Source organism: Dysidea avara, chromosome 8 (assembly GCF_963678975.1).
Source record: "Dysidea avara chromosome 8, odDysAvar1.4, whole genome shotgun sequence".
Classification (NCBI taxonomy): domain Eukaryota; kingdom Metazoa; phylum Porifera; class Demospongiae; order Dictyoceratida; family Dysideidae; genus Dysidea; species Dysidea avara.
In genome coordinates, this window is record NC_089279.1 from 26,762,379 (window position 1) to 26,772,788 (window position 10,410).

Genomic DNA, 10,410 nt, shown 5'->3' on the forward strand with positions numbered 1-10,410 from the left:
CGTATCGAAATATCGAGTTTTGAAAAATATATCGATACTTTTCGATATCAGCAAAAAATCAAACAATATAATATCGATATATCGCCCAACACTAGACCGCAGCGTCTGTAGATCAAGAAGGCGCTATACAATCTTCATGGTAACAGATTGAAACTGCCATCAATAGGTAAATGGAATAGCCACACAGTTTTATGATAAGAAGCTGTCTAGATATGCAATTCGTTGTGGGATTTGTGGTGCCCTAAGCTAGTCTCGCGTACCCAGACCACTATTTTGTGACCTTTGGCCACATAAAAAAGAAAAAATTGAGTATTGGTCTGCCTACGCCTAGTGGTGCCAGTCCAGTTTAAGCTGTCCAGTTTCGGAGGCTATGATTGCAGCATAGATAGCTCTATGGATAGCTCAGTAATACATGAACATTTCATGTTCATGTATTACCTATGATTGCAGTAGTGCAGGTCTTGGAGGCTCGTATTTATTATTACGGAAGTGCTGAAGGTATTAGCTAACTATTTGAATCATAAATGACGGCACTTCACGGGTTATCAATCTCACGTACAAATAACTTAAAGCATAGATAACATACGCCGGCACTGGGTATAATCAACCATGCATATGCTTTAAAGATCGATTGTGGATTCATATATTGTCATAGTGACGAAGTTTTAATTGTGGGATTAGGCGTTGCTGTTACAAATTTTGTCAGATTTTAGCACTTTCCTGATTTAGAGACCATTGTGCTTTATGAAACAATATCTCTCTCCCGTGAAAGGTCAGATTATAAGGATACTTTAATTGCTGCATCGTCAGTTCTTATGGTCACTTTGGTTATAGCTATTTCTTCCAGATTAACAGTATGTCAAACTTTGTCTATATGTTCACCATTGACTAAGAATTAATTACACGGTCAGTGTAAATAGCTATGCAGCAGTCCCCCAGTGGTGTATAAAAATGTGCTTATATTTCGAGCCATTATAATTATTGATGATTATATAAAGATACAAGATTAAAATGAATGATCACAATTCATGAGAGCACATGTAACAAGTATGTCAGTTATCAGCCACAGGTCGACAATCAGTGCACAGCCAAACCATCTTATGCTGCCACGCTTCTTTGGGTACTTGAATACATATATTTGCATGGTACCACTCCTGGCACTCGGAACATTCGACCATTGACGCCTCACTGATTTCTGGCATTCGGCAAAAACAGTAAACTTTAATTGATTGTGTATTTGTAACCTTTGTTGCTTTTAATCTTCGAGTATGTGCTATCGGAAACTCCTCAATTCTTCCTACCTCAAAGCATTTTATCAAGTGTTGTCTCATTAATGGTTGGCTATAAAAGATCAACTCTGGTTGCTTGCCAAAGCATAATGAGGTAGCAAAAGCAATAGAAAATAAGCCGCAATCACTTGTTCCACTTTGCCGTTGAATATCCACAAAGTGGACATTAATCTGTCTGAATTGGGTCTTCATAATGCATGCTATTTGATGCTGGACGTTTTCTGACAATTGCCGGTATAGACTGTCATAAACAAAAACGTTTGGTTCCTTTGTTTCAATTGTTGAAATTGTAAGCCAGTGATTTTTCGCACTGTCATGAAGTATCTGGATAAATTTGTCATGAACTGCAAAATACATTGTATAGCTGCATCCTACACTTTGGAACCCATCCAAGTACTGAAATTGTTCAGCCAATAATCTCTGTGAAACATCTATGATAGAGGAGTTAAGCCAGTGAGTGGGGGGTTGCAATACCTCCTTATCTGATGTGAGAAGGTTAAACTTTTCAATCCAAGTAGTAACATTAGTGGTTATGTCATTTGGAAGATCATCAACAGCAATAGGAGGGTGGATAGAGTTTTCGTTTGGCACGATCTTCTTTTTCATAGCATTGAGGCTCTTAACCAGATGAAAAGCAGCTTCATTTCTTTGACCAAAAGAGCATCTAGGAACTTTAGCAGCTGTTCTGTCATTGCCTGTGACACAATATTACAATTCTCACATACCATGAAGGAAACTTGATTAACCAACTAACACAAACTGCTTGTACATTGTGGATGGGATGTGCATACTACTTAATGATAGCCTATAAAAGTGTTTTGCCATAAAATAAAGAAGAAATACTTGCATAATGAAGTTCGATGTCATCTTTTATATTTTTGCCTCTACTTAATGTCACTTGTGTACAGAATTGATAATTTTTAATTGACAACGTATCCATATAGATTACAGGTAGAATGTATCTATTGTGTTTAACTATGTAAATGCACTGTTATAATATACCTTCTTGAGTGCCCCCTGTACTGTTTGAATCAAAAGCATAGCTTTCTGTAACAACAATTACATCATACTGTAAATATTTTTTACTTGTCGTAAGAACATATAAACTTTCATACAATTATTATCATGCCATATAGCTTGATAGTTGCGGACATTTCGCAGTCTCTTAAAATATATCACAAAGAGGGCAGCATATTTTAGGCACGGACGTGACTAATCTGCATAACAGACTGGAAAGACTCACAATTTATCGTTGGCACTTTCCTGCTATTCTTTAGAAACTTGCTGCATGAACCTTGTTTAAAGATTACCGTAATAGTCATTCATCATCATAACAGTTTTGGTTTGATTAAACTGCTAGTATAAACACTGTGAAAGTATTGTAGGGCTCGTTTCTGGCCAATTTTTTGTGAATTGTGTTTTTAATATGCAGTACTAAGGATGTGTACACAGTACTAGGCGGTGGTTGGGACTCAAATAAATTAGCTACCACTATCACACCCTCTGCACTGATTCCTTAAAGGTATATCCATAAGCCCAAAAATGCATGGCTGTAAACCTTCAAAGTATACTTTCTATGTTTATTTGTGATGTTATAATGATACCTAGGGATTTACCCTCACGCTAAAGCAAACTCGCCATGTAAACAATATTTCAATGAACAAAATACTTTACATTAGATGATTTATAACTCAATGATGGTGCTCCTATCAATTTGAGATAAGATTCATTCAATTAGCCATGAAATTCAGATCGAGCTGTATAGAACTCATGTGATTAAACCCACAATCTATAGTAAATTGTACACATGGTGAAAACATTGAATAATAGAAAACATAATCATCGGCGTTCATCGCTTCATAATAAGTAAGCCTCTAGTTAAAATGTTCATTAAAGCTCCCCAAGCAACCCAGTGAATAGACTTTCGATTGATATGTAGATTTTTTAGGTTGATCGGGTTATTCTATCTGTGCTTAATGTTGCCGTGTATGACTGTATTGTGCAAAAATGCATTTCCCATGTGCCCTTAAGGGTTAACTTTGTTTCTTGTAGTTACCACTATTCTACACCTGGGCACATCTCTGAGTGTTACTGTAACATATGTAGTTACAAAATCTGTTATCAACATAATTCAGCTTCTTTTGTAATTTGTAAAGGTGCTTTGGAGGTCTTTTATTAATGGAGAAGCCTGATATAACTACAAGATCTATAACAATGCAATAATAAGTCCCTTGTGAATGGTTATTATCAAATGCATCAATAAGAGGCTTGCATCAGGATGTTTTCAGTAAAATTTATTAGGCACAAAATGTAAAACCTTTGGGATTTAGCATTTCTGATACACACACCATAATGTTGGTGATTTGTTTATGTGTACTCAGTTACTACAAAAATTATGTATTAATTATGTACCAAAATTGAAGCGGTATCCAAAGTGGTCCATCAGTAGTTTTTTAATCACAGAATCTCCATTGGCAATAGTTTCATAAGGGTATACAAGTATGCTTGGCTGTGGCTGCTTGTGATCAGATAACACTTTTTTGAGCTTGGCAGCATCCTCATGTGAGTTGACGACATATGAACTAGCGAACGACTGTGGTATTACCTGACTAAACCCATCAGGAATGTGTGCACCAATAGGCCCAATTGGTTTGGCAGAAAATGATTCGCTGGCAATAATGTCCTCTATCTCTTGTGATATGATTACTGGCTTTTCTTCACTCCACATATCTTCTAAATACTGGTCAAAACCCTCCCAGTCCGGTAATTCTAAAACACAATGATGATAAACTCAGTACTTAATAGGGTGTTATAATTATTTAAGCACATGTTTTAGTGTTACTATACCATTACGTTATTCCTTAACAACGTACCATCTTTAACATTATCATCACATCTATACTGTTTACCAGCTAATAAATGTAAATCTGTAATGTTTTTTTCAAGTAAATGTTGTTATACATACCTTTATTCTTGCATTTCATGCCACTGTGACAATGATTTGTACATGGTAAACCATACTTCAAGCATCGACATTTTTTGTTAGTACAATCAGATTTACAATTGCAAATACGTGTTGAACTGGTCTTCTTTGTATCATCTTGTTGATGGCCTGCTTTAGAGCATTAGACGTTATATATACAGATAATTTAATCACTTACCATAATTCTCCTCATCTGAACAGGTAGATTCCACACTTTCATCAGCTTCACCTATTATACAATCCATGTTACTTCTATACAAACTTTATAAACATTTTTAACAACCTTTATCATGACATTGTGACATGCATTGGTCACCAGGAATTGATTGCTTTGCATCACAGGAGTGCTCTTCTGTAGCATCTGAAAAAGTAAAATGCATTCTAAGTGAAATGTGTTCCCAGATCATATGCACAAATCATGTTCGCATTCTAAGATAAAGAAGTTGATGCTGTGCTATATGTATTTCTAAAACTAGTCGTCCAGTGGTTGCTGTGTATTGATAGCTCAAATATGTTATTTATAAATGCACAGGGAAACTTACTGCAATTCCAATTCATAAAATATTTTATAATTCATTATCCCCTTTTCCTTTAACAGTTTTCTGTAATATAGTATTTCTTTACAAAAGTTTTTGCATTCAGAAGCCAGTTTTGTCCTCATTTGCATGAAATATTTAACCGGCTGAGTGAACACCCACCACTTAGCACATTCCTCAAAATCCTTTTTATTGCTTCTCTGTTATCTATGGTAAGAAAGGAGTGGAATACCAAAATTTCAGTCCCTTATGATGGATAACCTTATAGTTACAGCGGTAGACAGCTGGAATAGCAATTAAGAATCTTAATAAAATTATGTACAGTAACAATACAGCAAATATATTACAGGCGCCTAAATAATCGATCATATCTTACAACTAAAAGCTACAAAGATGGGACTTAGCTCAATGTAAACTGCCACATCCATCAAGGTAAGAAATTACAATACCCACTATTTTTCCCACATCATAAATAAACACCTGTAACTCATGTTTAATTTACTGTACAAGCATGAAACAAAAATCTACTTACTCCTTATAGCCCAGTGGTACATAGGTTTTGCTGATATGAGCATTACTTCACTCCAAATCAAAGCAATTAAAATGTGTGTAAAATTTTCATGTGGCACACATCTTTTTAATAAATTTTATGACAAATCAGAATTTTGCGAAAACAGTGGGTTTTTCCCCAGCGGGTCACATATAAGTGTCAGAGTATAGCTGTATTCCTTAGCATGTTAACAGGTTTTTGCAATTGAATTCGTCGCCTTTGCAATTGAATTCGTCCCGTTTGCAATTGATTTCGTCGGTATTGCAATTGAATTCGTCGGTATTGCAATTGAATTCGTCCCGTTTGCAATTGAATTCGTCGCTTTTGCAGTTGAATTAGTCGGTTTTGCAATAGAATTCGTCGCGTTTGCATTACAATTCGTCATAAACAAAACGGCTCCAAGAAACCAACCCGTTCAACTATTTATGCCTTGGAGAGTTACACTTGAGACACTAGAAGGTAATTGAAGCTGGTAGTACGCGAAGTTGATAGCAGTCTGACAAGTTAATTAGCTTGCTCGCGAGTGACCACACCCATCGCGAATGGCGTAGTAGAGTTTGGAATGTTGTTGGAGAGGCTGTAGAGGAAGAATTATTGCCTTATAAAGAGTTGTTTACTACTGTTGTACTTGAACAAGTTCTTGTAGCAGCTGCTACATCATGTTTTCATGTTTGCTCCAGCTGCCATTCTTGTTATGGACGAATTTAACTGCAAAAGCGACGAATTCAATTGCAAAAGCGACGAATTCAATTGCAAACGGGACGAATTCAATAGACTCTTTCCAAAAGTACGTCATTGCTATGGCAACACCTTTCCGCCATTTTGAATGGGGCCACGGTAAATAATCTGGTGTTAGCAGCAGCTTGAACAGAGCCGTATTGTTGAGGAACAACCCATCAATACCTTTGGGGTGGCAGAATTAGTGTTTCTGGTTAAAGGCAGCTGGTTATCATGGCTGAACAAGGCATGAGACATCGACAGCAGTCAACAACAGTAATTGTTTTGTCAGAGGTGTTGTCAGCCCATACAATCAAGTTTGCATGATCAGCTGCCACTACAGTCACTATTATCAGTACAAGAGTCAGTGAGGAGTATAAATGATTAATATAATTCACTTGGGTCTTCAGCTTATACTGTTTCAGCTAGTTACTGATATACAAGTAGCTACCATAGCATAGATAGTCTATGGTATACTATCTATGACCATAGTAATGTCTTTATTGAACATATAGTCAAAATGCAAAATTTTAATTCACACTCATTTCAGAAGTATTATAAGGGGTGTGCAACAACAGTTTCAGAATCAACAAACTTTGGTTTCTTATTATACAGTACTTTTAACAATTGTTTGTTTTTATCTGCTTTACCAGTTAGGCACTGGAGGCAAAGCCTGTACGAGGTGTTTACCATGAGACAGGGAACCTAAACAAAAATTGTTGACTAATGTGAAACGGGACAAATACATAGAAGGGGTTTTTAAAAATCTATCCCTAGCCTGACTTTGATCTGCAGGCCACTCAGATACTGGCCAAGCGCCACACTCCACTGGACAATTGTTGAAGCAGAAGTACAACCTATTACAATGGTACCAATCACCTAAAAAATGTTTGCCAGTACTCCCATTTGTATATACACACATTTAAACTCTCAACAAATTAGGATACCCCTCTACTAAGGATACCTTTCCATGGTCCCATTTGTATTCTATTCAGTTCATCCCAAGGTGTTCATGTGATCACACCTAGTGCTTCATATGAAAAGAATTGCGGCCAATGAGATCCAAGTATTTTCACTGTATAGTACAACATTCACATGTGACTGCTAGATACATGTCCGATTAAAATGTGTGCTATACAACTATCAAATACTACACTTTACAAATCTGTTATAAGTATATAATGCTGGTCATACTGACTCATGCAAGCTCACAGTAAGTCATATTATCAAAGAATATAATACCAGTGGAGTGTTTTCTCATCAAAATGTTTTTAAGGTCTATATGGTACTGTATCAAGGATGACATCACTGGATATCTCTTTGGATTAAACTTAACACTGAGTAACATAATTATATGGTTAGAATTTGTGCAATGCAGGTATCCATTCTGAGAGAAAAGATATCTAAACTGTTCAGTCTAATCAGACTTTATGTCTGTAGCACTAGTAACTGAGTCTAGTTAGTCAGCCACCACTGTACTGGAAGATACATACTAACGTATGAAACTTTCACAAACATACATTACTGTATGTATAACGATGTCACATAAGGTGATCATGCCACATTATATAAGCTACATACATGGAAAAGTGATTACCAGTTCTGTATGTGTTCTTACAAATGCACAGTTAACCACTGCACACTAGTTACAATGCCTTAGTTACTTAACAAGCCACATTATCTGAAATGATGTACCCACTATACTGTTTGCTGAGGCAGCAGTTTCACCTCAAATGATGTTGTCTTTGTCTCAGAAATTCAGTTTACAGCACAACTCAGCATCTGTCTTATCAGGAGCTCCGGACTTTGTGAGCTCCCGGTCTCCGTCCCTATCCTTTAATAGTAAGATCAGATGGGTTGCACTGAATTGATCTGCCAGATTGAAACTTCACAAAATGTAGTATCTAGGGTCTGTACATTCCACTCCTTGTCCTTACTCACAATGATTGTCACGAGTAACAATTTATGCTCACAACAAAGCCATGGAGAGTGGAAATTTGACTGAAATTATACTTGTGAGAATCCGAGAATCATGGCCATCGTCTTAAATTTCGTCAGAAGTATCTGTGGTTTCCTTTTCCTACTTCTTTTCTTTAAAATACACGAAACAACTTCACTGCAAAGACTGAATACGCCGGAGAATACGCCATGCGCATGGCATAGTAGCCCCATTCAAAATGGCGGCCGAAAAGTGGGCGTCGTTTTGGAAAGAGTCTATTGCAAAACCGACGAATTCAATTGCAAACGGGACGAATTCAATTGCAAAAGCGATGAACTCAATTGCAAACGGGACAAATTCAATTGCAAAGTCGCCGAATTCAATTGCAAAAACCTGTAACTGATCTGGAAAATCAGTACACCTTAATAATCACTGCTGGTTGGTCCATGATATGATGTACAGGTTTCAGTGTATTTGAGTAATTATTTTTTAACCAGGCATGCACCCATAAATTATGTTTGTCTGCACCGTCTGGGAAATATTACTTGTCTTACAGTACAGAACTTGCTATGTTGTTTACAACTTCTACTAGTGACAAGAAATGAGTTAAGTCCTACACAACAATGAAAACTAAGAAATGCTAGTTATTAGTCATAATACGATTTTAAAAATGTATATGCATTTTCCCAGTACAACAGTCCACTGAGTGCAATGCCAACACACTGGTGCTACTAATGGGTATTCATAGTATAGGGCATGCTCACAGAGGTCCCAACACACCACAAATATGTTAATTACTACTAACCCACCCATGAAAAACATTTTCTGCATGGAATTAAGAATTCTTGACAATATTACAACATTCATGTTTGTGCCTGTAACTCACTTCCTAAAGCATCCGGTGCAGGACAAACTTCATAGTCTCCTGGTCTAGGCCTTTTCCTTCCAGACTTTTTCTCTTTGGAGCTACAGAGTTTTTTCTCAGCTGTGTTAAGCTCAGTTTCGTCTTGGGAACAGCTTCACAGGTCACGCCAATACTTAATTTTGCAGCCAAAATATGGTAACATGAAGTAGATGAAGCACATGAACATGATTCTTTAGGATGCAATGTTACAACATGAGGCTTGTTAGTCCCCATGACAGAGAATGTTCGCAAATTAGAATCTAAACTGATTTTACGTTGTTCAACTACACATCTTGCTCGTTCTTTCTGGGTTAATTGCTCTAAGCATCTATCCTCTTTCTTATCACTCATTGATTCACTTACACCAACATTAGCCATGGTACATTTTCCCTTAATACGCTGAACAATTTCTTTAGGGTGGTAAATTTGCTGATCTGAATTGAAAGGTAGCTCTGCTTCCATAGCAGCAATTGATGAAAATCTTGAATGAAGATTGTAATTCCCTAAATTCCGTTTGCCACGTGAAATTTCTATGTTGTAGTACCCTTGAAGATTGTAAAGGGCTAAAGCCATGCAATCAATAGGAGCTTCACGCCATTCCACAAGTTGCTTTAAGACATAATTCAAACCCTCAGCCTGGTTGTTTGTTACACCACTAAATGGGCTATATACTCCAAGTGGCTCGATTGCCCACCGTGCAATAGATGTGATGTCTAGGGCAATGTGGTTACAGTAGTATTGATAAAATGCTGCACTCCATTTTTGGGCCATGTGCAAAAGCTCAGCTTGATACTCTGCTTGTGATGGTAGGTGAAAAAGGTCCTTGACATCTGACAAATAGATACCCACATCCTTTGAAGGAGCACCATGCGCTCGAAGTCAGCGCATTGCATCACAAAAAACATGATTCCAACACTGCAGATTTGTAGAAGATTGTAGGTGTGAAGCTATGGTATTAACAATACCCTGCTCTTCATCAGTCACGATTGGGTTTGTAGTACTCTTCAAGCCAGGTGCTAACTTGCAGCACACATCAAAAAACTGATCATGAACAGACTGATACTTTCGTTCATGTAAGACAATCCCTACTGGTATGGCGGGACACTCTTTAAAAAGAACATGGCGAAATGACAAGACAGACACATAGAAATCACCGAGTTGAAAAGTTGTGTCATAGGAAAGTAATTGGGCACTTGGAGAATCAACCAACAGAACACGGTCCAACTCATTAAACAAAACCTTGTGCCCACAAATGCAGATCAAATCGGGATGAGTATGAATGGAATGAATAAAATCAGGCAAATCAATCGCTAATTCATGAAGGTTAATGATACCATCATGTGACAGACGAAAGTCTTCCAAAATATGACAGCGGATATTTTTCACTTGTTTGATGTTGCGAGGTTGTTTCACCGACAAATGTGTTGATGGAGGAACTTTTGTGATTTCATCTCTGTAAGCTTTTATTGGAGTAGCCACCTTACATTCTTCT

General features: G+C 37.1%; 1 protein-coding gene across 1 annotated transcript; it reads right to left on the bottom strand.

The window, feature by feature from the left end:
- Positions 1–971: 971 nt before the first annotated feature.
- LOC136264181 (uncharacterized) lies at positions 972–9,752 on the bottom strand. Its single transcript, XM_066058890.1, has 8 exons — positions 8,901–9,752; positions 4,556–4,633; positions 4,451–4,501; positions 4,255–4,401; positions 4,163–4,201; positions 3,702–4,058; positions 2,292–2,336; positions 972–1,984 (listed from the first exon to the last, which is right to left on the bottom strand). Exons 2-8 carry the CDS (start codon positions 4,575–4,577, stop codon positions 1,053–1,055), a joined length of 1,593 nt encoding a protein of 530 aa, XP_065914962.1. The 5' UTR covers positions 4,578–4,633; positions 8,901–9,752; the 3' UTR covers positions 972–1,052.
- Between the last annotated feature and the right edge of the window lie 658 nt (positions 9,753–10,410).

What these genes read in the sequence shown, in the direction of transcription:
- LOC136264181 (XM_066058890.1), bottom strand. Translation starts at nt 4,577, where the DNA reads ATGTCACAATGTCATGATAAAG. An exon ending in GTCACAATGTCATGATAAAG is followed by an intron (nt 4,502 to 4,555) that starts GTTGTTAAAAAT and finishes ATTGTATAATAG; the next exon opens with GTGAAGCTGATGAAAGTGTG. An exon ending in TGGATACCGCTTCAATTTTG is followed by an intron (nt 2,337 to 3,701) that starts GTACATAATTAA and finishes TTGTTGTTACAG; the next exon opens with AAAGCTATGCTTTTGATTCA.